General features: G+C 32.1%; 2 protein-coding genes across 9 annotated transcripts in view; one reads left to right on the top strand and one right to left on the bottom strand.

The window, feature by feature from the left end:
• Positions 1 to 78: 78 nt before the first annotated feature.
• Positions 79 to 3,359, bottom strand: LOC117230297 (ring canal kelch homolog). Its single transcript, XM_033487586.1, has 9 exons — positions 3,060 to 3,359; positions 2,704 to 2,850; positions 2,115 to 2,519; positions 1,783 to 2,036; positions 1,454 to 1,681; positions 1,162 to 1,334; positions 942 to 1,082; positions 586 to 841; positions 79 to 303 (listed from the first exon to the last, which is right to left on the bottom strand). Exons 1-9 carry the CDS (start codon positions 3,128 to 3,130, stop codon positions 113 to 115), a joined length of 1,866 nt encoding a protein of 621 aa, XP_033343477.1. The 5' UTR covers positions 3,131 to 3,359; the 3' UTR covers positions 79 to 112.
• Positions 3,360 to 4,888: 1,529 nt separating this feature from the next.
• The window catches only part of LOC117230295 (dual 3',5'-cyclic-AMP and -GMP phosphodiesterase 11-like), a 141,352-nt gene continuing 118,457 nt past the window's right edge, over positions 4,889 to 27,783 (top strand). For 4 of the 8 annotated variants that reach the window (XM_033487582.1, XM_033487584.1, XM_033487578.1 and 1 more), the window contains exon 1: positions 24,925 to 25,143. The gene's annotated coding sequence lies outside the window, so the exon portion shown is untranslated. Of the gene's footprint in view, positions 5,236 to 24,924; positions 25,144 to 27,783 lie in introns of those variants that run through there. The other 4 variants (XM_033487580.1, XM_033487576.1, XM_033487581.1 and 1 more) reach the window with 2 other exon arrangements.

The following is a 27,783-nucleotide window of genomic DNA, read 5'->3' as shown; positions in this document are numbered from 1 at the left end:
GATCTGAATTCTGGACTTGGATACCGCTGGGCCCGGCTTCCCGTGATTGATCCGACGTTTCGGCACCCGGGTCTGTATTTTGCTCTAATATGTGCCCAGCGGATTGTAATCCTCACATCGATGTTGTAGACGGCATGGGTTTATCGATTATTGCTACTCCTGCATAACTGCGACCAATTCCCATGCAAGTTGGAAGAGTTGTCCAAGTATCCGTTCTTGGAGAATATACTTCTACTGATGCCAGACTGGATGATCCATCATCACCACCGACCACATACAAAAGACCATTTAGCGCAACTACACCTAAAGAACACAAATATTTTCCATACTTTTGTAAAAAAGAATTTAACTTGTCATATAGATATCTATGCGTCAAAATGTTTACATTTCTTTTTCAAAAATAAAAGCAGACTCCATATTATCTTATGAATTTTGTTTTATCTTAAAAAATACAAAGAGTTTTGTAACTTTATAACTTTCCCTTATAAGAGAAAACGAAGAGTATTAATATATTTTTGGAATTTTATACTTTGTGAGGATATCTCCATCAATTCTCATAACTTAAACTAAAATAAAGGTATTTACCAGCATTTCTGCGACAAAGAGCCATATCACTAACTGGAGTCCATTGATTAGTATCTGGGTTGAACGCTTCTACACTTTTCCTGACCAGTGGACCATCATGTCCTCCTACAGCATATAAAATACCATCTAAAACACCAACACCAGCACCACTGCGACGTGCCGACATATCAGGCACTGGTTTCCATTGATCTTTTTCCGGATTGTAACATTCGACACTAGATAAACATTGTCTGGATACCCCATCATAACCACCAACCTACAATTAATAATTTTCAATTTTAAGTATTTAATGTAATTTGCAATCATTTTTATATCGTCTCATTATTTAATTGATTTAGTTTTATTAATAAGCTTACAGCATATAATAGTCCCTTAACAACACCCACACCAACACTACTTCTACGTGTTGACATTGGTGCAATTAACCTCCATTCGTGTGTTCTTGGATCATAAACTTCAGCAGAATTAAGACCAGTTGATCCATCAAATCCACCAACCTAGTATTTTAAAATAACAAAGAAATATTGATAAACAAAATTAACAACATTGTATATATGTAATATATAAACTATTTACAGCATATATGCAATTTCCAAGAACTGCTACACCAAGCGTTGATCTTCTTGCCTCCATTTCTGGGCAAGGTGACCACTGGTCTGTAGCTGCATCATAAATGTCTACTGTTCGTACTCTAAGAGATCCATTAAATCCTCCAACAGCATATACACGGCCACCAAGGACGGATAAACCTATATGTTAAACTTCATATAATAATTTATAGAAAATAAACTTATATGTTAAACATTATATAATAATTTATAGGGATCATTATACATTGGTTTCATTCAAAATATGGAATGCTATTTACCAGCTCTACAACGACGTGTAGGTAACTCAGAGACTTGGTACCACTTTTCTTCTTTAAAATCATAACATTCTACACTTCTAATTGCTTTTGGAGCTTGTCCTCCTACAACTAATAACACTTTTGGTAAACCTTTAGGTTGTCTAGGTTTTGTACGAGGAGTTTTGAACAATGATTTTTGTTCTCCTTTAAGAAGGTGATACTTTAAAGCTTCGATCAAAAAATCTTTACCTATAATAAAATGAAAAATCTATATAGTTTAGTCTCTTACATTAAATTATGACAATAAAAGTTGTCACATCTTTATGTTTGGCATATATTTTGTCACTTACATTGTAAATTTGCTTTAAGAAGTGGTTCTTCCTCTACACGTTGTACTAAATATTCTTGAGATAATAAAGGTAAGCGTACATGTTCCATTAATTGTGCTAAATCAGCTTGTCTTTTTTCTAAATCATGATGTACCCATGATATTACGCATTCATACACTTTTTCTTCAGAAGGTACCATTAAGCAGTCACTGCAAATTAATTTAGCTACTTGTTGTGGTGCTAATGTTAAAAATTCTTCACCATCCACTACTTCCCTATATGTAATAGAATATTTATAGTTAAAGTAAAAAGATGTTTTGGCTGTGTAGAAATAACAATATTTTAGTGCTTACGAGAAATGTTGTTCAATGTAGCTATCTGCATGTGATAATAATTCTAGACAACCATGAAGGTCAGCAAATGCACGAATTCCTAAACAATTTGACGGATGTAACTGAGCTTGTAAGAAATCACAACAAGCATCTCGAACATCAGTTAGTTGCAAAAGATTTGCAGCTGGTAATAATACTTGTACATTATCTTCAGTTACATGAACCTCTGCAGAATATACATAATCTACTAGTAATTCAAGTGCAGAATAATCTACACCTTGTAACGTTATCCTTTCTTGATCTCGTTCCTCAAAACTTGTAAACATAGCATAAAAATAAGGGCTGCAAGCAGCCAGAACCATTTTATGTGCAGGTACTTCTAAGCCCCCGTCTGCCACCAAAATTACGTCGCATAATAAATTCTTCCTAATAAATAATTATATTATTTTTAGTATATTATTATTATTATATTATTTTTTATATAGATGATAAAAATAATCCAAAAAGAGGCTCTGATGTAATTTTCTCTTTTTTGGATTTTTATGACATATCTTTTATATTATAGTAATACGATACATATACGATAAAATAAGCAGTATATATTTCTTACTTTCGCATTTCATTAATAACATCAAATGCCCGATTTGTATGATGATGATTTCTATATGGTGGTTTATCTTTTCCACCTTCACGTGGTATGTGTTTTTGTGAACTTTCATCCAAAGAATTTTGACTAGCATATCTGAGTAACAAACAACTACAAGAAAATAATGTTTCATTACTTCAAGAAAATCAAAATTACAAAAGACAAAGATTTGTTTATATTTATTAATCAGAAATTCCATTCAACATATAGATATGGAAATAATGGAAAATATATTGTAAAATTATGACCTCAAGAATATCATAAAATTATGAAAATTGAATATGTGTAACTGAAAGAAATATCGTGTAATGTAATCTCACCTTCCCTTGTTTTCAGAACCATCGTTATTATTGGAAGCATTTTGCACTTGATTTTGTCCCGCGGACTCCATTTCGGTTATTTAATTTCTTAATAAAGCCGAAAAATATAATTCTAGTAGCTTAATTAATGACACAAATAAAGTCCCACTTTATTTGTACAAATATCGATTCACTGAATCGAACAAACATCATCAAGTGTAGAATCAGCTGTGAAAGAAACGGAAAACGACGCTTCCGATTTTGTTAACGGCTTACACCGAAACGCAAAGCGACATTTACAGATATATATCGCGTAATATTGAACCGATAAGATAAAATAAAGAATTAAAAAAAAAAAAAATTTATAACTACCAAAATGTCAATAACAATACTCCAATAAAGGATATAAACATTATGATCAAACTTTCTTATTCAATTCTCGAACGTGATTTGCTGGTTTCGTTAAAGAAAATACTCGACGGTGTCGACATCTACAACATACTATATGAATTATTTTGCTTTTTTAAAATTTTCATCTGATATTTATTTATTAGTGTTATTAAATTGTTTGATAATTAATAATTGCATATATAAATAATAATACAAATATAATTTAGATACATATATATAAAATATATGAAAGAAAAGTAGATACAAAAGTAGAATATGAATATAGTTTTGGAGTAAAAATATTCGAAGATACATACATACATACTATGCGCATATGTATAGTATGAACGAGTATCTGCTGTAATTTATTTGAAAATTGAGATATTAAATATAAAGTTTATCTTTAGATTTAAGAAATTCATTGAAAACTTTCTAGTCCTGTTAAAACAAGCAAAGTTAACCTTTGTAAGGTAATTCAACATTAAATTAAATTTAACCTTTGTTAAATCTACAAAACATAGTAATAATTCATTTTTAAAAATATATAATCGTAAAAGTTTCTCGATACACATTATGTTTGCAAATTATAATGTTCAAGTATAATTGGCTGTCACATTTATTTATGTGTTTCTAATTATGATGTGCTGACCGTAATTTTGCTTGCAAATGCTATAGAAATTACTGACAATTAGTAAATTTATTCTTTAACAATGATAAAATAATTCCATTTTTACAAGAAATTTTTAACAATCTACACAAATTACTTGCAAAGTTGTTCATATAACTTAATTTTCATGTTACAGTGCGTGTGTAGTTATATAACAGCGTGTAACATAATTCATCGTAAAGCAAAGTGCAAACTTATGTCATCGATATATAGCATCTCCTTTACTGCAAAATATACCGTGAGAAGTTAAAACATCTAGTCCTACAAAGTTCTGCAATGTCATTTGTAGTTATCCATTATATTTTCAAACATGCCCGTTAGATTAATTGCATCTTAACTTCTCTCTGAATTCAAGATAAAATATATTACATGAAATAAATATTTTGAAGTTACAAATTATGTACATTTCTTAACCTATTTAAGGGGAAAAAGAAAGAAGAAATACGTGTAATTCTATAAGCATGTTTCGACATGTTTCGATATGTTTCGATATATGCTAAATTTACTCTTCACAACAAATTCAAATTCATTTTATTTGTGTAAAAGAGTAGTCAGAACGCGGGCGTTTAATATGCTTCACGATATTTGAGAAATAAAATCAGCTTTCGGTAAATATATAACACGAACAGTTTCGAAGGATTCTGGCAATAAAAGAATTCTTGTAAAAGTGTGATGCATCAGATACTTTGGCGACAGGTGAATCACTTGTTTTAGCAGTTTCGATATTAGAAGTGTTTCAAAGTTCAGGGCGCCAGGTGTCGCAGTTCGAGTAGCGAGGAACGAGCGCGATACGGCTCGTCAGTTATCCAGCAGATTGCTGTGAGAGCGTTTCGTTGCGCCATAAGAGGCGTCGATGGTTTCTTACTTAGTCGTTTCTTCCTCTTTCTCGCCCTCGTGTTGCGAGAATTGGCGCGTCTCGAATTTCGAAATTCAAACAGCCGCGGAAACGGCCCTGTACAGATCGTACACGATCGATTACACACCTGTAACACGAAAAGTGTTAGAGAAAACATCAAGAAACCAAGCAGAAAAGAATTTCGCGTGGATCGTGAAAGTCGATCCGGTCCTCTCAACGAGGAATCCTATTGGCAAGGAGCAACTTCTCCATCGTAACTTTCCTCGTTTTCGTTACTTCGAAAGGTACGTCGATTCGCAACTACATACATACAAACTGCCTCGATCGCGCCTTTAGTTCCTTTGTTTATCTCTGCTCAAAGTGCAACGCACTTTCCTGGCCTTTCTTGTTGTCCTGACTGTTTCCTATAAATGTCGTCAATTCATTAAAGTCGAATTGAATCATAACAAAACCTCCGTAAGCTAAAGAATACCGTTATCGAAAATAACCTTAACCGAGCTTACTCGCTTAATAGCTCCGAAAAATGATTATTAGATCGAACTGAAACTTTGCTAATTGAATAAAAAACGCTCGAAGACTATATTATCATTGTTACCTATAAATTTTTTCGAACAATATTGTTTGTTTATGTGCAGCGAAAAAATGCGTTTATCGATCGATTCGTATATCGATAATTTTTTTCTCCGTAATTGATCTTTTAATTGAAGCAATAAAATTGTCGATCACCGACAATAACGATTCGCGATGGCCATGAAATGCACTATTACAAAAACGTGTTCTTAAATACGACTCTTGAGTGCTTTGCTTCGTTTTGCACTTTCGTAGAAACACACGTGGTTCAAAGTCACATCGCGTGGAGAGTAGCGCTATCTCCAGGAAGCTTCAAGTTTATTTTATTTCTCTTCTGCTGCTATATGCACATTCCGACTATGTTTTTATTTTCCATTTAGAAATTCATCTCGTTGCACTGTTGTGTTTAACGAAACCTTTTATACAAAATATATGAATGACTTGTGTCGTTTGGGTAAATCTTAATTAAATTAACTTAAATAAAATTAAATTTAGTTTATATCGTAATAAATGTATATTTATAGTACGTTATGTGATTAGAAACGCGATATATTTAATTTTATCAATTAACTTGTTTTGCAATTAGATTAATGTCACACGATACCTATTCGTTTCGCTCTCATCGATTATATTAGGATACCATGCTTCGTTTCAATCGAGTTATCTGACATTTCAAAATATACGTGCGCTAGTATATAGCTTATAACATATGTAAGTACAGCTCTGTTTCGATCTCTATTTAAAATGATGCTGATGACATTATTGCTTTCAACAATTTCTTTGCGAACTTTTACTTTGACATTGTTCGTTACATTTTCCGTCATTTATTTGTTTCACTACTTATAGTGAACACGAAAGAAAAGCTAAGTAAGGAACAATCGTACGCAGTTGCAAGTTATTTTAGTAGTTAGTCGAATATGATCGGCGAGTTACAAACCGCGCATGTGTTGCATTCGATTAGAATTATCTTTACTCTGGTATATTATAGTCTGAGCAATAATAATTAAATTTTATTATTACTGTTTCCATTCGCACGAAGCATAAACATCTGGAATATAGACTTAAATAATAAACTGACTGATGATAAATTTCATTCGTAATATATAGCAATGATCCAGTTATTTTATTACGTTTCTTATAAATTATAAAATCGCAATATCACAAGTTTCCATCCATTACACATTTTATGCTCCGGTTATCGCAAAAGTAAAACCCGTTGTCAGTTTTACTTCTACAGATTTGCAAATTTTTGTAAAAAAAAGTAATCTTCAAATCTACTATTTTACTACGAAATAACGTTTTACAACGTTATTTATAAAAAGGTGACGATATTTTAATATATATAGGATCAGATTAAAAAAAAAAAGATACATAGGTTTTGATTGCTTAGAGAAAAAACAAGAAAGAGAGAAAGGAAACGATAAAAATATAGCAGTAGTCATTGAAAGATGAAAAGTACCGGCAATGAGGAAGAGAATGCTTCTAGTATATGTACACCATTGTTATAAGTTACAAGTGCAAGGTTACAAGCAACGTGCATTGTGTATCCGGACGATTATTTCTCCACTGTAGTAGACGATCGCCGATTCGCTGTTTGCACAATATGAACGGTTATTTCCAGACTGTCGTCTTTCAGTTTCATACGTGGTTGGCCGTTTAAATCATTCGAAGAACACTTTTATCCTGCACTTCCCGTAATTCGTCCATTCGCGTAGACGACATTCCGACGCCTACATTTATATTATCAAATCATTTAAGAATCTAAAGTTGTTTCAGTTCACAAGTTCAAATCGAAGCCTTTACATAATACCCTCCTTATAATTTACATTTCGATTAGCCTCGTAACCGTTATTTAGCTGACAGCGAGAAATGTTTCTGCAGATCTATTTGCAATTTAAGCATTGTTATTATCTCTGGATAAATACTCGCGCAATTGTTTTTGTGATAAATTCCAACTGAATAGTTACGTTCGATTTTTATAGTAGAATTGAAATGTGATTTTTTGCAGGATTTACAGCAGAATATATAAATTTGTTTCATATCGTGCGTAGAAGTAAGGAATTGGGAGAGAAAAATGAATTTTAAGCTTTATGTGAGTTTAAATTAATTGTAATATCGAATTAACGTCTTTGACGTTTAACGAATAGGCAAATTAGTTATGGTAGGCCTAGCATGTGAAATATAAAATTTGCCGAATCATCGAGACGCCAGGGTCTTGGGCGTAACACGGTGGCCACACGAAACAGTCGGAAATGAAAGTCGGACGATTTGATTTACGACGCTACCGTGAAATTTCTAATACGTATATGTACGTGCGATGATTATCAAGCACAAAGTCTGACACTTTAGTTGGTTACACGTGTTTGACAGAAAAAACAGTGGCGTGAACGAATACTTTAGCGCCCTGTGTAATTTCAGAAGGTTAATTATATAAAAAAAAATTATAGTACCAGTTAAGGCTTTTTACACTTTCAATGCGCATACATATTTTATATTTCAATTTACATTAAACGTTTCGTCCACAAGCGCGAACGTCATCTTAGATTACTTTGTGGTTTTCATCGGCATCGCACGCATTATCTCTCTGCGTGCTCTACCATGTAATAGTTTCTATTAAATTTGTACCAAATCGAACGTTCGGATTATGTGTAGATAAATATTCATATCGTCTTGCAACTACGCTATATCAGACACGATATTAGAATTACTTGCATACAAAGATCGTACTTAGTAATATACAAATAAGGTAATAGAAATTTAATAATATAAAAATGTAAAAGTTAAATATAGAAAACAAGTGCCAAGCAAAATTAAATTAACGAATATTTTATATTTGAATTTGCTTTGTTTTAAAAAGGTGAAGAAATGAATTAACGACTATCTTCTTACTCTTTAGATCAACAGATGGATAAAATTAATTAATCAATAATATGCGGTTGATCAACCAACAGTGACGTTTTAATAACATTTTTAGCTCGTACGATGGCAGATATTACCTAGCTGCTATCATAGATTCTCTTGAACCCAAATCAATAATACCATACACACGCGTATGCATCTGTTGAAAATGAAAAGTGTCGTCGTATTCTTGATCATACTTAGGACTAACATAACAGTGCCGACAATAGAATAGTAAGATATGAAAATTTGTTTAAAAAATTTATTGCAAAATATGAAGATCCCACTCGTACTTTCGTGGATTTGCGCAAATTCTGTGCAATATGTATAACTTTCCATCCCAATAATTTATCAGATTTAACGTTATTCAGAGGTTTGCATTTAATAACATCATCCGTTCAATTTTGTCTTATTGTCAATTATCAGCCACGTCAGAGAGGAAGAAATTTGCTAGAAATTATGTGCATTGAAGGTTAAAAAGATTTAGTAAAATATAAGAAGCTTATTAAAAAAATGTGTTAATGAGAAAATTCCCTGTAGTCTTCTCGCATGAATTTTGGAAAAAATTCCATGAAAGTTGCTGGAAGCGTAAATGTATCATTTGTGGAAGGTTAAATTTTACCTGAAGGATTTTTTAAATGCCGAAATTACTTTAAAAGGAACTAGATGAAAACGCTGTAACAGCTCGATTCCAAGAATTTTGAATTCTGGAATTGGTAATTTTTATACATAAATTTGAAAGAATGAAATTAGTGAGTCGTAAGGAAAGTGCATTAAATTATGTCGGAATTACTGTGATTAAGTATATGACTTGAAGAAATTACCCGCGGTAAAAGTTTTATTTAAAAGGAAAAAAAAAGAAACGATATTTCATATATACCACTCTAATAATTTTGTTTCATAAAATGTCCTTATAAAAGGAAAGCTTGAAGGGGAACGTTGATGTGTTCAATGTTAAAAGTATCCGTAAAAATCGGAGTTTTTTAAACGCTTCCTCGAAGCATGGATTTTAATCCTAATAAAATTGCTTTGAAGATAGCCCGGCACAATGCAAATATCCTTTGTTCCTAATTTCAAGATTGTCAAATCGACAAAATGGGTAAATGGCTTTGAAGTTGATCAGTTCCTGAGCTATTCCGTCGGGCGCTGTTTTAAAAGGAAAAATCAGGGACCTTGCGTAACGAGAAACGTTCAAATCGATAACTGGGAAACGATTCTTCGCGAATGAAAAAATATTTCAACTTCTGCAAAATCAAGAGAATGATGACGTAACAAACACGAAAACATTCATATTTAGTATTTGCTTGTTAAAGGTAATTTTGTTCACAGAATAATGCATTATATTTTATTCATATGTAATTGACATATGATTGATATTTGAACATGCGAAACGGAAGAAATAACAACGTGTAAGAAATTCCTTGCAAAACAGTAAATATGAATTCGTTGGAATAACGTTGTATGATGTGTCGATACCAGATACATAGAAACGAACTCGGAAAGGCCGAAAACATTTGTGGCATAGGTGAGTCAACGAGTGCAGCGAACTCGTCGTGAAAGCACTTTAGATAATACTGGATAGAACGCATATCGTTATCGCGCGGCGGCGCAACGTTATCGGATGGATTCGGGCCAGAAGTACCGTGAAACCGCGTTTATAGACAGCTAAAAAACATCAACGAAACCAGCATCCGCTTTTTTCTTCTGGGGCTCGGTTTCTCCGCCGGAAACGGTGGTTCGTTTGTTACGCAGGAAATTTGCCTCGAGTGCGCGGTATAAATGTATTCATTGATTGCACCCTCTCCTCATTTCGATCAAGGATCGCGGACGTACGTTCCTGATAAAATTGGCGCACACGAAGGTACACCTTTCTCGGTAGATCGATCGGTGAGTCATCTTTTCATATTTAATTATCGAGTTTCCTGTCGTACCCGGTTATGACGTTCGTCGGAGGATCACCTTTGAATTTTCTACGCTATGGCAATTCCATATATTGTATTCGTAACGTCAGGTTCTAATTACATATTTATTAATCGGTCTGTGTTCGGTCTCTTAAATTATTATAATTATTCAAGGTCGGGCTTATAAGCTCACTCGAGAAATCATATTAATGAAAGACGATTATGCGTAAATATAATTGTGCGCAGATGTTGTAGATGTGTACGTAGGTACACGAACGTATTTGTAAAGGATACATGGAACAATGAAAAAATTTCGATTAAAGCGATTCTCATTATGTTATGTTAGAATATAAAGCGATTATGTAAGGCGAAATTAGTTAAAGCAAAATGTTACTCCTGTTGAAGTGTGTCCCACTTCAAAGAAAACTCCACATCTTTTCTAAAGTTTAGTTTTCTTAGTCCTCGAAGCCATTGGGTATTGTTTAGTACTAAATCAATTTGAAGGGCCTCTCAACCTCATAGTTTCCTAGGAACATGCCTTGCACAGATGATGCAATGGGGTACAAACAGGTCAGTTTTCCGTAATTGTATAAATACCCATAGACCCATGGCTTCGAAGCTCTTTGGTAAAGTAACGCTGTCAGTGTGACAACGACCATACCCAAATCCACGCCATTCCATACTACCTGATAGCGAACCGTTAGGTTTTAACTTGACCTTTGCACATGGCCCAACATTACACTTTCCTTCCATCAGGATCCTCCCCTTGTCCCTCAACGCAACATATAAAAACTGTAAGCATTCGACCACCAGAGTAGTCTTTAGTCTTTAGTCTTGAGTCTTGAGTTTTGTGTACAGTTTGGCCGTGGTTTGAACAACTATTTTAACTTCGCTACTTCATTGTAATATTATACTTAATCATTTTCGTGAATAAAAGCCTACAAAATTATAAAAGCACAAGTTAAGTTATTGCTCAACTACTCCTTTTTTATCATTAATTTTACGTGACATATACTTATACTTTTTTAAATATATTTTTCTGTTATACATTCATCCACGCATTTTCTCTCTCTCTCTCTTTATTATGAGATAAAATCTTAATAATTCCGATGCTATATTCTCATGTTATTCTTATATTCTGCTTGTTTCTTTAAAATAACAATTTATTCTGAATCTTCTTCTCCTTCCTGTCTATTTTTATTCGTCTTTGCTTCTGTATGTCGCTTAAGTTATGCGAAACGCGCTTGCCCATTTTCTTTACTTTTCCTATTTGCATCGATTGACAAATAATATCAGAATAGCTGTTTCATTTAACATAATCTTTTTCCTCCTCTTTCTCACATTACCCACTTTCAGTAATCTTTTTTAAAATATCATTATCGATCGCATTCTTTCACGTTCTCCTTGATTTATTCTCCGATAAAAGGTTGTCGATCTTGAATCCTACCAATCAGTGTCGAAATATGATTTACACGTATATTTCTACAAATACTTATTTCACATTTCTAGTAATTGTTTACAATAAATGTTCCAAATTTAGATTTATGTCTCGATGAGCGATGGAACTTCAACGATTTTATTCTAATTCTCTCAAATATTTATCAAGCGTTTAAACATTTAATATTTTTTTTTTAAGTTAAAACATAGTTACATCAGTTATCTGACTTTTATTGCTAGTTTCATCTTACTTATGTAAGAATTGCGTTTAACTTCTTTCAATTTCAATACTGAAGGACGTTTATTACCAATAAAATTGCTCGTCAATGTTTGCTGAAAAGCATTATTTTCTGTTCTTACATTGTACTCCGTATAAATTACGATTGCCTATTATGTTCTGTAAATTACGGTTGCAGAATAGTGATTGATGACCAATCCTTTTAATGCGAAGTTATTCGATATTGATCGATTCGTCGACTTCGATGTGTAGAGACATACACACATTTCCAAGAGCTTGTACTTCTGTAAACGAAGATTCTAACTGGTTACCAACGTGTTTACCATATCTTGGTAACAATTTTTATGAGAGATTTAATATGTCTTTCGATTTCTTCTTTTCTTTTCTTTTTTTATTTAATGCTCGATTTCGAATATTTTAAATAAATAATATAGTTATACTTAGGTGCAATGTTTTCAGAATATTTCTATCGAAGTTATTCACTCCGTTATCGGTATATTGTACATTTCGTCGGGAAATACATTGGTTTTTAATCTGTTAATCAGAGGAACATGCACATACGTACGTATAGAAAACACATAAAACAAAGCATTGATTGGTAACGTAACATTTGGTTGGTTCGTTGAAATACGATCATGTAGTTTGCTTGAAACTGAAATTAAATATCACTGCCTCGTAAGGTCGTTTTTTGTCTATATATTATATAATATTAGTTAAAATAATTCTACGAACGGATATACGTATGTTTGTTCGTAGTTTATCTAAGGATAAATCTGTGATACTTTTTAAATTGATTAGTTACTGTCGCATTAACCAATATAATAAGTTATTAGCAACTCGGTTCAAATTATAGGTTGAGTAGTTTTTTGCAAATTATCGGTTTGTGTTAAAAAGTTGAATGATTTTAATGTTTGAAATATTTTAAGTTATCTTTTACAGTACAGTCGTATTATTCATTTAAATCTTTATAATGTGAAAATCAGCTTTTGCAAATAAAGTATACATTTACTAAGCATTCTGTTGTGGTAACAAAATCTTTGTATTTGGACGTAAATTTTTTCTATTGTAAACTTTCCATATTTAGTAATTTTACTGAAAGACGTTTCCTTTTTAGGAAAATTTTCAATTGTTTGTTACGATGCATAGTTAATAATCAGTGAATAAAAATATAGCATGTAACAATAAAAGGACGTAAGCTAAATAGCAAGAGTAAGATTTCCAGTAACACCAATGCGATTTATTTATTATATATAACAATGTTTATAATAACGTTCTCTTGTTTGTAGTACCGTTTTCCATGTTTGATCAAACAAATATCTCGTAAATCGATCAACTTTATCAAATACACACTTAATTCTGATAAAGATTGCGAATTTCAGGATGTAAAAATTATGACGCTTAGTGCTGTATTTCTATATGACTTTATTATGCGAGTATTTCACACGATAAGCTTTACTGCGATTTTATTAACATCTGTGATTGAAAATCTATGAAATGAAAATAAATGTTCAATTATTGTTTTAAATCCATAACTTTCTTATATTTTATTATTATGCATTACTAAATTATGATTGCGTTTTTTTTTCATATTATAACTGAATTATGCTACATATTATATACAATTATCATATGCAATTATGCTACATTTGAATTTCTTATATATTATCTTATTTCCTAATAAGATACTTTTTAAGAAATTATAACTGTATATTTTCTATTACTTACTATTGTATGATAAATGATGTTATTATTAAAAGTTTGTTTTATCTTTGTGTATCGTTCGAGTTGACATAACTTTAAACAGAAATTGATTATTTAATAATTTCTTGTAAAAGTATTCAGTATGCGTATACGACATGCGTTCACTTTTGTACAAGGAATAGATATATTTTTACGAAGACACACGACGATAGATATTTTCTACTTTTGTAGTGTATCAACAGTTTCAATGTAACACTTAATTGAATGATACACAAGAGTAAGTAGACAGATAAGTATACGAAAGTATCCGAACGCGTACATTTATAAGTTTTATAACGAGCGAAATATATAATGTTAAACTCGGATATTTAAAACAATTGGAATACGCGAGTAGAAGTAGAAAATATTTTAACGACATGTGCATACATATTGCATATGTATTTCTTAAGCATCGATATAAATTCCAATGCAGTCGAAGAGATATGAAAATACTGATAAATCACGAGATAACATTTAATTTCAGAGATTACATTCAACACTCTGTGCTTATAATACGTTTTTTAAATATATGGACGCGCATAATCGCAATGAATGAAACTTTTGATGATTTGTATGATAAATTCTTACGCAACTATTTTACGATAAATACAATGGTAACTCGCAGTCAGTCTCATGTCTAATAGCAAACGTTCTTATTGTATCTACAATACCTCGAATGTGTTTATAAAAGCTATCAAAATGAGATATCCTGTGATATGAATTATCCTATAACGAAAATCAAAATAGTTATTTTTCTTTTTTTAACGGAAGCTTGTAAAAATGCTATCGATAGATGCGTAAAGTTTTCCGAATGAAAGTAAATGACAATACGATTTCACATGTACTACATACAGTTGCACACAAATTCGAGCGACTTTCAAATTTTTTTACAGAAAACCTGCTTTCGTCTTCCTTTTTATACTTGTTACGATTCAAAATCATTCTCGTGTTAAGATATTTCTCTTCGATTGTAAGTAAAGATAGTTGGAGCTTAATCGTATATAGTTTTCATAGCTGTTAGGAGAATCTATAGGTAATAGTATTATGTAGATCTAATAAAAAATCAAATAATTTGAATTTCTATTGGCAGAAGTCCGTCACTGACTAACAAATTAGCCGTGCGAGACTAGAAAGCTGCTTGCCGCTCTTTTGTCTCGCTCGCTCTTGATGTAACATAATCGTCCTCTACATCGCGCGAAATCTCATAAAAGTACAATACTGTATTCTGCTTATGTAATCACAAGCAGATTCATTCCACGATCGCTTATCTTTGAATTGCTACGAAGATAGCCTGAAAGATTTCCACAAACACGTCGCCAGAATTTTCTACGACTAAAAATAATTCGAAAATGTCATGTAAGGCACGCGAATCTTACAAGAAGCATATAAATGTGGAGGCAACGATAGCGATTACTTTAATGTACTGCAAGCCAAAAGTGAATGAGTGACAGGCAGAGCGAGTCACTTAATAGCTTCAGCTGAAATATCTTCGATGCTATTAATTATATGGACAAATGTTTCGGATGAAAACTTAATGGCTTCGAGGGGGACGGAGCATATTCTAAATAATAATTCTGTTATTAGTTACTCTGTAGGTGGGTGCGTAAATGTCATGAGGAGATCAATTTTGCTTTCTTAGATGGAATCGTATATTTTTTAATATATTAGACGCATAATACAAAGCAGTTCGAGAGACTAACAGTACCAGACTAGTTCCCAAGTAAAGGTTGGAATAGGTTTTACGGTTTGGGAGCAATAAAGGGAAGACTAATATTCGACCTAGAAATAGAAAAGCTATGGTTTAAATCATAAACGAGGAAATAACGCAAGACATATAAAGGGATGAAGATTAGTATTTCAGCAGGATAATGCGGCTGTGTATACCGTTAAAAACGTGAAAAGTTATTCTAACGGTGTATTTGACGACGCGTGTATGTTGCGATGAGAAACAATTTACCTTCTTGAAAGGACTAAAGATTTATTTGAGAAGACTTAAATTCCAATCTTAGAAAATTTGTATAAAAATATAAGAGTCTATCCAAAAGGCTATTGGAAGTCATAGGAAGAGCGTGGAAATGTATAACATTATTAAAATTTGATTAAGATATTTGTTTTCGAATTAAATTATCGTTTTTCTTCAACATATCCTATCATTCTGAAGCACTTGTTTTTCAGGTAAATGATTATATATGATTTCTGGGAAATAGCTTAAAGAATTGCCGTTTTCCATTAACAAGGACACTCTTCATATAGCTATACACAAAATCTTTGTACGCGTTACTTTCGTGGAGAAAAATTCCGGAGTCATGTTCTTGGAAATGCGAAAATATTGTATATGCACAGATACATCGTAACACCGACGGATTATAAAATTTATTCTTGAACAAAATATAATATCGCGTATTTAGACGTTCGTTTGGAATATGGTTTCAATAATACTAATTACCTAGAATATTTTTGATATTTTGGAAACATGCGGAAACCGTAATCGGGAAAATTATGTGGTATGAAAGGGGCAATGACTTGCTCCTTCCCCCACATAATTCTTTGGTGGAATGAAGAATTGCAAAAATGTCAAAGTCACTGTTATCTTCTTTAAATGGCACGTAATACTCTGCTATTTCTACACAAGGACAATCGATGATAAATAAAGGAGTGAAGCAACGAGTTTCACGAGGCGAACTCGACTTGGTGTACGTTTGCATCGACGCAATATTGAAGTGCTTGCATTGTAAGTCTTTACTTCATACTTATGTTGTCGCTTCATATCATGATAGATAGTAAGAAACTTCGTTTCGTTAATATCAACAGATCTTTCAGACGGTGAACAATTCATTGAGTTAGGTCTTCGAAGAACGGTAGATGTCGAAAAAGAGCTAACAACGTTATGAGATATGGAACAAAAAATCGTGGCGGCATGTGAAATAAGGAATAACAAGTCCACCGATTCCAATGTTGCACTGATAAAAACGAACACCACTACAAACTACAAAGATTTTTTGTGACGTGGGACTCGTTTTACTGCTTCATTTATTGTCGAATAACCTTGCATTGTAGATGGTTTAAATCGTCATAAACATCCACGATTATACCAGCAAGAAAAAAGCTATCCTATACCGTTTAACGGCATAATAACGGCCTTGAAATTTCCGAAAATTTGTCAGAGAAGACATATTACTGGCAAATGTTTAGCTTCCTCTGTATCATATAACTCTTCTAAATAAAGCTTTCTTGCGCCTCCAAAAATAACGGTGATATCCAACGATGATCTAAATTATTGAATTATATTTAAGCATCATAATATATGTATTATACATGTATATAAAAATACTGGCATAGTTAAGTGAAAATAGTTATATAATATTGTTAGTTATTGGTATCGATTAGTTGTTATTTAAAGTAATAGCAGGTCCAACAAATGCGTATGATACGTACGTTGATCGATACAGTTTGTAAAATACCGTTTAATAATTTTTGTATGTACAAATACAATGCACGTACAAACGACGAAAATACTAAGAAGCTCTTGTAAACTCTAATTATTGTAGATATTTTCTTTACAAAGTGTATGTGAGAAAATACCTGTGTTATACGTCTATTTCGTGTACCTTTTACAGAATATTTGTGCAGTAAAATCATAAAATCAAACTACTCGCGACTAACATTGATATTGGTTAACGATGTATTGGAATGACTTCGGCGAAGAATGATTTAGATGAACCAGATATCGTACAATGACTCAATTACAGGTGTTCAATTTGTATTTTCTCACACGCGAAAAATAATGTGTTGCATCTACCTTTATCGTCGCGAAATCAGAGATTAGTAACGTCCCATGTTGGTAATTTACATGTTCTTATTTTGTTCAGAAAGAATATATGTAGCCTGTTTATAATATTTATCTAACAAAAAATTAATTATACAAGATGAACAGTGTGATAATGTGATCACCTTAGATTATATAAGAATATGTTTTATATGTTCTATTCAGCCTTACAACCAAGGATTCGGCTTGATTTACATATACCTATACAGGGTGAAAATCATTGACTTTATCAAAAAATGTTCGAGGTGAAATCTGTTGTATTAAGGAGCTTGGTCAGTGAATATTCATATTCCATATATTAGTTCAACAAATATTGTAAAACGTATTCTGAAGAAGGAATCGTATGTTTATTTATAAAACGAACTGAAGGTCATTTTGAAAAAAAACGGAGTTAATGAAAGGTTTGCTAGAATCGCCTTGGGAATCTTTAAGTTAATTTATATGTTATGGGATACAGACGTTAGGATCGGGCCACTAATAGCATAATAGGCTAAAATAGTCTACGTTTTGCGATTAATTCTTTATAAAAATTAGTATAAATACCATGATTATATATTATATATTACATATATATTTTCCTATATTATATTATATTATATTATATTATATTATATTATATTATATTATATTATATTACATTATATTACATTATATTACATTATATTACATTATATTACATTATATTACATTATATTACATTATATTACATTATATTACATTATATTATATTATATTATATTATATTATATTATATTACATTATATTATATTATATTATATTATATTATATTATATATTATGCATTATATTATATTATATTATATTATATTATTATATTATATTATATTATATTATTATATTATATTATATTATATTATATTATATTATATTATATTATATTATATTATATTATAATATATTATATTATATTATATTTATATTATATTATATTATATTATATTATATTATATTATATTATATTATTTATATTATATTATATTATATTATATTATATTATATTATATTATATACGTATCAAATACGGGAATAAATAAATTTAGAAAGATGTAGACACTTCTCAAAAAATACCTGAACCATTATTCAAGATAAAATTGAATTTCTTTTTACAAATATTCCATACAAAGCGAAGAAAGATAACGATTACCTTTATATTCATATACTTAATTCATAACTCAGTAAAACGTCACTTCGTACTAAATTTGGCACGCAAGTTAGTTGCCGATGATAGAATTTAAAATAATCGATTGTAATAAGCGATAAGTGATGTGACTTCTCAATTTACACGCCCGTTAAATCGACTGTGAAATGAAGCGGGAAGCTGCTAACTAAGCTAGCACTTTAATTGATTAAATTTCCAGAAGCATTTACGCATATTGGAAAGTATGATGAAATAAAATATCTTTTCCACAAAAACTAAATCTACACAAGGCTATAGGAAAAACATTTTTAACAATGTTCATAATATGACGAAAGTTTAAACACGTGTAAAACTCTGTCATATCACTTGAACACCTAGTTACATAGATATTTTTTAATTTTTAATTTATATTTATATAGATAATTACCAAGGCTTGTTTTATGCATAATATAAAAATTGGTATTTTCTAGTTAGGTATTTTCTTACGAGAACATTGTATAAAGTTGTATGAAGTTTGAAAATATTTCCATAGGACAAGGTCCGAGCGAATAGGATAACATTTCTTTCATCTGTGGCTTAGTTTCCGAAAAAATCGAATTCGAACGTGTTTCCTTAAGAATCCGATCTATGATGAATTTTCAAATTTATTTTTCTTCGAAATAAAGCGTTTCGCGAACGAATTCTATTCTACATTTTCGACTTATTTTCGCATGTAAAATAACCTTCTGTCGATTATTTACTCCTGCCCAGTCTCCAATTAGCCATGTTCAACTATACTTGATAAATTTGCAAACTCGATTTTCTCGAAAACGAAGGGTCGTATGAAACAATTGTATTGCGCGTAAGAAATCGCCTTGTGTCTGCTATACTTACATGTTATTCGATCGGATCCTATGTACGTCATCAGCATTGTGACAAACACAAAAAACTAGCAACAGATGTCTTTCGCAACTGGACTAAATTATGCAGCATAAGTTAAAAACAAGTCTCGTGTAAATTTTATGCATCATAAATTGAAGTCAATAAAAGGCAGATAAGAATCTCGCAGGTAGACAAAAATTTCATTACATAAAATTAGATAATGTTGAGTGGTGCCTTACGTGTAGCGATGGGTTCAAGTACGTGGTAAATAGGCTCGACGATTGGTCGACTAGTTTCGAACTTTTCAGCCTTCTAGAAATATCTCGAAAGAAGGGAACGATACTTTAAAGAAAGCTGGAACGTAAACGCGATTTGCTTAAAATTATTTATCGTGTCTATCATTTTTAATGTACTATAAGTTATAAGTCGTCGTATAATTAAATAAAATTTATGGGATCTGTATCTGTCGACGATAATTCTGTATAATTTTTCTAAGTTTGATATATGAATTCATGGAAACGATTAATACCTTTTTGATCCTAACGATCTAATTATTATTTCTAACTTACTAGGCATTCGAAACTTTTGAGACTTTCAAGAATTTCCATACTTTTAAAAGCTCTCTACGTTTTTTTTCGATCACGTTCGAAGCGACTCGAATTTTTCATCACGAATACAGACTCGAAACTGTTTGAAGTGTTCAAACTTCATCAACGCATGCAGGAACTTTATTCATTCAAATATCTAATAATAAATATCTATGTCAGATATCTATATCGAGTAACTGTAAGTAAATTTTTGAAACTGATAGCTTGCGAAGAGAGAATACTTGGCAAATATAATGAACGAATGATTATATCGTACGAGCAATTTTCAAACCCCACGAAGTAAACCTTGGACGTTGAATTTGATTCGAATTCACAAGTGCACATGGAACTTGATTCCACAGCAATTCCGGTGGTGCGAAAATGGATTCACTACCGTTATCATATTTTTTAATCGGCTTATAGAATTTTTTACGCAGTAATAAACGCGTTTTTGTATTCTTCTCTTTATTTCCCTAAAAAGTATCCAGCTGTTTGTACCTAAACACGATTAATTTGAAAAATATTTAATGTTAAAAAAATAGCAGCATATGAAAATCGATAGAGATTTGTAAACCATTTTCCCGTTTATGTTATTCTCGTCTTTCACGTGAAAAATTAAAAAGAAAAAAAGTCGTTGAAGTGTCTCTTAAATTGTTCGATTCCAAACACAAATATTTTAAAAGTTAAAATTAGACAATTTTAACTTTTTAATAGACCTAACATTTTTACGTAAAACAGAAGAACCCACCGATTGCGTGCAATGTGTAAAAATATGTATACGTCAATTTAAAAAACTGTTTACGAACCTGAACTGTTTCTACTATTTAAGCAGGCATATTACTACGTGATGTATGATACTTTCCGGAACAAACGTATGTGCAATGGCATAATATTTAGTCCGTAGTCGAAATAAAAGAAAAATTTTCCTTTATTTTCCTAAAATTGTAGACGTCGAAATATTTTTCGCATTGCTACAGTTACAAATAATTTCCTTAACTTCGCACGAAATAGCGCAACTATTCTATGTCGAAGGAGGAAGTAAATCGGTGACAGACGCGTAGAAAGCAATTTGTTAAACGCTGGTGTCCTTTTTAGAGAAAAGTTTCAGCTGTGAAGGAAAGCTCTCTAGAGGAACGGGACGAAAATTCAGAGAAAGGCAGTCGCAGACAAGAAAGTCAAAGGTAAATGAAACCGAAACGAGAGAGGTCAATCTCCTTTCGCGATGAAAACGCGGATATATGTCTCGGCCTGTATATTGTTGCACATTTGAGGCAACGTTTAATCGCGAACTGCTTCTTCCATTCTATTTCGTTCGTATCGAGCATAGTAGATTGTTAGGTTGTATCTAACGTTTCTAATGTCGCAATTTGTAATCTTGAAGATCACGTAGAAATTAGTATAAAACACGGAATTTTCAACTTCAGCATCAACTAAGAATCTTGTCACACTGCATGTAAAAGTAACGAAATGTTTCAAGAATATTAACTGCATGTTTTCAAACAAATATTTCCTATTAGGTAAATTGTTTGTAAAACAAATTTGTGAACCAAACTATTTATGTAGATACACACCATTACATGTTATGTGATACGTCAATATATTCCGGAAATAGCTAGGCAGCATAAATGTTTTTCAATCGTTTTTCAATTAAAGTATTCGCATTAGCACATTTTCCTCGTATTCGTATTAACGAATTTTCGTTATATACGTTGTAACGCTTGGATACAGGAAGAAATGGAATATAACGTACGTTCTACAAGACGTATGCTTGTAATTTAAGATGGTTGAGATCGTGAACGAAATACAGATCGCAAGGGAGAAGCAACGAGGCACATAAATATACATTATTTTGCAGTAAGGTAGACGCATTTGCTTACACCTTGGACCGAATAGAACGATGAGTAGAACCTAAGGAACGACCGTTATCTTTGAACGACGACAGTTAGTCGCATTACCAATTACTTTTATCTGTCAATAAGCAAACGGCCTTAACGATTACCTATATGTCACGTGTATATTGCGCACCGGCTGTGACTATTCCTGTGATATATTCGCGTGCTTCAGTTACGTGTTATTTGCGAAACGAGAGCATTATTTGTCAGAGAGGAGATCGATACGGTAGTGTCAATAAGGAACTATGATAGCCTACCTTGTTCTGGTTTTTCCATTACCTTTGTACCTCCTTTTCGGGCCTTTCCCTTCTTATTTTTCTCCATTTCTTTTTTGTTTTCTTTTTAGCTTTTATTTTAGCAAAACAAGAAATAAAGTTGTCAATATCAGGACGCAAATTTACTTATAATTAGTAGTTATATTTACGTAATTATTGGTTACAACTACGTTTATGTAGACAATTGAAGAAAATATAAAACAGAATACGCTTTCTTATGTCACGAAGTCTTTCTTTCCCTAGTTACATTGCTAGTGAAATTGTCGAAGAAATTAAATTTTTTAGCTGTAGTTTATGCGTGATTTCGGGTGATGTTAAAAATGATTATTTATAGTTAATCGTCAATAATTTGGATTATCTTTGATAGAGTAAATATGCTTTAAATCGGTAAATTCATCTTTTTGAAATAAAGCAAATTATCATTTTTTGATAAATGTTCGGTTAAGATCACATAATAGTTATGAAGTACTCCGGTTGAGAGCGTTGCATGCGAGTATCAGAGATTTTGTACGTCAGTGTTGATAAAGCAGATCTCTTCCATCCAACTTTCAATGTACGAAAAATCTCACACTTTCTTCTTAAACGCATTAATCAAGAAAGATGAATTAATCCGCTGTTCGAATTACCATTATTTAGGATATAATAATTTACTTATCTAACACTTCCTATTTTTAAATCCCGCACTGGACTTTTTTTTTAAATGAATTATTCATAAATACATACTAAACATGAAATATATGAAGACTTCCTTTTCTTAGTTTTCTTTAATTACGTAATTATTATGTACATAGAAGAAATTTCGGTCAAGGTATGTTCCTGTTAGTAATTATGTATATATGCATATGTATATAATAATATATACGTAACATATCGTATACATATATTCTGCTATATTTTGAATAAGAAAAATATGAATCATAAAGAAGCGTCGAAGAATGAAGGAAATGAAACATAATATTTCGAACATGTACATTAGTTTCCTTATTTTATTCCTTTAGTACCGTTTAAGTCGCTTAATGCTGCTTTCATTTTTTAATGCTTATCATTTTTCACGTATTTGTTTAATTTCTATACCTGATTAATTACATTCATTTCTTTTATATTTCAGTACGTAAGACTGCCAGTTTAACGTCGATTTTTTGAAAAGCACATTTCCAAAAAATGCTGCGCTTCATCCTTTATCAGTCTTCCAGAATCGTAGCTTGCAATACATAGTGGAGGGGGAATAAACCGTACTCTTTCTTTATAAGCGTTTTATACAGCTGTATGAACTACATATGTATATAGACACTAGATGCGTGTATATGCGGCACTGTACATATGATTGTGCGACAGAGAGTAGCGTGGCGTGTACTGGCGTGTAGTCTAGAGTCTAGACTCTAGACTGCTGCGCTATAGTCAGGGGCGAATCAAGAATGGATGCCAACACCCTGCATAATAATGCAGCGAGATATAATTAACCTTACACTGTACTTCTATAATTAGCTACCTTCCTGTCTTTGAATTCTACCTTTCTATTCAATATTAATATAAGATCTATATAATATGTAATATAATTAAGATCTATATAATATGTAATATAATTTGTTTTTTCTTTTGGCGAGTAAAGAACACACGTTAAATTACAGCTTATAACTACTTCAACTTAAATATATCACTCGCTGTATGTATATTTTCCTTCCGATTTTATCTTCCCTCTTCGACAAATGGTCAGTGTGAATGAAACTTGCAAATAATTTCTTTTTTCCCTGATTATTTTAGATACGTATTGTATTTTACTACGATTACGATTTCGTTTCTAAATTTCTAAATTATATGTACGCGATAGCTGTCACTAGCGATATTCGATATTTGTAAAAATAAAGTATCGGTATCTTCAAGGTATATAAGAACAATGTCTGAATTAATAATAATATCGTATCAGTTAGCTTTAATTCTTTTTATATTGGTATATTCGAAGCGCCGTATATATTTAAACAATTATATGGTAGCTTTCGATATATTCAAATAAACGCTTCACTTACGTAATGCGCGCTATGATCAATTTCTGTAAATGAATAACTCCTACAGTGACCCTATGCTAAGTATTCCAAGAAGCAATAAGCCTAGGTAGATAGCTTGACTAAAGTAATTGATTGCCGGCTATATCTACAAGCTTGGCTGTATTTTGTGTTACGTAATTCCTGAAATGACCTCTTCAGTTTTATTAAAGCATGGTTCAAATAAGATAATCGTGTTGATTAATCGTGGTCATAAGAAACGTCAGAATTTCTAAAATATCGCCAATCTCCGTGAATGATCGTAAATTGCAAACTTAATACAAATTTCGTCCGTTAGTCAATATTTTGGTCAATCGATCAATATTCGTACAACGTGTGCAGAGCTTCTTTACGAGAAGATAATATCGTTATTTCGCCCGAAATGGATGGCGAATCAATTTTTTCCAGGATCATTTGTATTTACCATTGTATTTACCATTTTAATGAGAAAACGAATCGTATGTAACGATGATCGGGAAGATACGGCCCTGGGTGCAACGCGTATAGCACGCGGTCGTATAGTGAGAGTCCAGGTTCTGTCGTTAAAGCAGACGAGAGTCAGTGCAGGTCGTGCGGCAGGTTCGTCTGCTTCGCCTGTTTCGTCTCTGTGTAAGCTTTTCGCCTTGTACGAAAATCGTCGATATTAGTCACGCTTTGAGAAGCAGCTTTTTGCCAAACCTCCGGATAACAGGCGGTAACGTAACCATACGTGTCGATCTTACCGCGTTGTTGATGTTGCGGTCGACGAACTAAGATTGTCCACAATGAAGGTAAATAGTGATGTGCGTCGTTTGACTAGATGATCGAAACGGCGAATGCAATTAGAATCATGAGGCTTTACATTCGACGGAAAAATCGATCACACGATGGCTTCGTGTCATATTTTGTTGACCATATTACAAAACAGTGGTCGATGATGATCGGTATAAAAGATAGGTTAGTGCGCACGATAAAACATCGCGTAGTGTTATAGCTAAGTAACGGTATTAGATGGTTGCATAATGCAGAACTCACTATCTATATATCATAACATCAGTTCTCCGATCCGAATTCAAATTTTACAGATATCTTAACTTGTAATCATTAAAATATTCTTTTAAATTCAAATACGAAATTGATGAAACTGATAGGAAGCGGGAGAATAAGTGATAAATATTGTCGTTACAGAAATTTTATAATTAATTGAAATTTATCTACGAATCACAATTACCTATACTTCTTGAGTAAGAAACTAGGAATTAATATTGCAGCATAAATATGATAATTCACATATATTAACTATCAGTTTATTAATATATTAATAAGTATCCTATAGTAACCTATCCTATAGTATCCTATAGTATATTTTCAATAATAATGGGAATCAAATTAGCTTATACATACTTGATACTCAATTCATATATACATGCATATACATACATACATACATACATTTTTTCCGTGTATTTCAGAATAACGTAAACGTCTAACGTCACAATAACGAATGCACGAGCCTGCAACGTGTAATTTAGCATTTCATGTGGTCTGATACGGATTGTAACATTTTAAATTTGACACGTTTAAAAGATAGACTACAATATGATGATACAGAACGTTGTTATGATTAAATTAACAAGTTGAAATTGATTTGTTATCAGTTACCGCAGGTATCGTGGAAGAATTTCATTAAAAATTGAACGCAATTTCTGAGACACCGAAGCACGAACAATATTTCAGATATCGTTAATACGCATCGCCTGACTTGGATAGATTTATCAAAGATTTACTTTGTTTATCGTTCATTATTGCTTGATCGTTGGAACGATAATATGTATGTATTAGGAAATGGTATTGAGAACTGCGAAGCGAAATTCAAAGAAGGTCATTGTAAACTGCGATATAATTCTATCTACGTTGAACGCTAAAAACTATGCTTACCGACTTAAGAAAATCCCCTTTTTTTCAGCCGAGGGATTCGTGCATGAAAAATAGGGGTCTCTGTCGTACCATTTCTCCTATAGAATGAATAATAAGGAAATTTCTTATATCTGGCTAAAATTTGTTTGGTATGCATAACTACTTCCTTGTCATTTGTTCCAACAAAGCAATTTACTGTTATTTCTCCGTATCCACGATAGATTTCATATTTCCGGCCGCGGTATCAAATATCATACGTGAAGCTATTTCCTCTCATAGAATCGTCAAACGTTATTTTGTATTCCCAATAGCATTTATTATCAAATTAATAATATTTCATGTAACGTTTAAGAGATAGAAAACTATATAAATCGTAAGAAAATCGTTCAAAGTCGCGGAAAGCATAAAATCAGTTCGTCAAATGTCTCGAGATGTTTTTTAGCCACAATCAGTCAGCAGCACGCGGTTTACGTCGTACGTTGTAGCGGTGTACGTTTTGCGTAGCAGGCCACGTTACGTCAGCGACGCCATTCGGTTGTGGCGTTACAGCTAATAAAATATATTTTTCTGGCCGGCGAAGACTGCGCAGCACCAAAAATGGTAATTATGGAAACTTTAAGGGCGCGTGATTAACTTTCTCGTTCAGAATATTAAAATGTTGTTTACCTACATTCGCGAGGTAAGAAGATCTATTGAAAAGGTTACTCGGACTATTTTCGTTTTGATAAATGGCAATTCCACGCGTGACAGCAGCGAACAACTTATGCGATTTCCTTATCTCGATTTACGTTAAGAAAGATCAGTCGTATGTTTCGGCAATAAAAGATGTTCTAGAAGGATATTCGTGTTTATCGGTTTATACATGGATTACGATACCATGTTATACGATCCGTAGCTTCATTGCCGTTCATAACTTTCCAATCTTCGTCTGATTATGCAAGACATAACAATGTAACTGCCAACGATGAGATAGCAAGATATCTCTCTACCAAGCTGCATAAATGTCATAGCGTATCGTTATTATTGCCATTCAAAATATTCGATCTAATTTTCTAATATTCACGATTTTAGAAAAGAAAACGAGCCAAAAAATAACGTGGCTCGTTATTTCTTTCGTTTTAGCGGAATTCTCTTTTTTCCATTGTCTTTTTATTTTTAATATGGTTGTTTTTTAATGTTTCGTTCCTTCTTACTTGGTATACTTCTAATAACTTCATGGATTATATAATATTCAAAGACAAAATTATTCTGTTACACTGTATGATTCTCATAACACTTCGTCCTTTTATTGCTTGACTTCCATGCTATTCATTGTTTTTATCCGTGTGAATGTAAATTAATAGTTGTAATTCAAGTTCTTTGATATTAATTTAAAATACGGTGTGCGTGTGTGTGTGTAGAAGCTCGAATCCCCATTCGTATTTGTTTCATTAAGAAATCTTCCTTTCATTGAATAAATAATCCAAAATCTCTGAATGATAGATTTAAGTGCAAAGTGCAAACGGGAAGAATTA

The sequence above is a fragment of the Bombus vosnesenskii genome, unplaced genomic scaffold, assembly GCF_011952255.1.
Source record: "Bombus vosnesenskii isolate JDL3184/JDL3185 unplaced genomic scaffold, Bvos_JDL3184-5_v1.1 scf7180000013266, whole genome shotgun sequence".
Taxonomy (NCBI): domain Eukaryota; kingdom Metazoa; phylum Arthropoda; class Insecta; order Hymenoptera; family Apidae; genus Bombus; species Bombus vosnesenskii.
This window is presented reverse-complemented; position numbering and strand designations above follow the sequence as displayed.

Excerpts from the sequence above, each read along its gene's own strand:
- LOC117230297 (XM_033487586.1), bottom strand. The coding sequence starts at position 3,130 with ATGGAGTCCGCGGGACAAAATCAAGTGCAAAATGCTTCCAATAATAAC. Across the intron at positions 1,083-1,161 it reads TTGGAAATTGCATATATGCT|GTTGGTGGATTTGATGGATC; the intron begins GTAAATAGTTTA and ends TTAAAATACTAG. Across the intron at positions 304-585 it reads TCTTTGTCGCAGAAATGCTG|GTGTAGTTGCGCTAAATGGT; the intron begins GTAAATACCTTT and ends TGTGTTCTTTAG.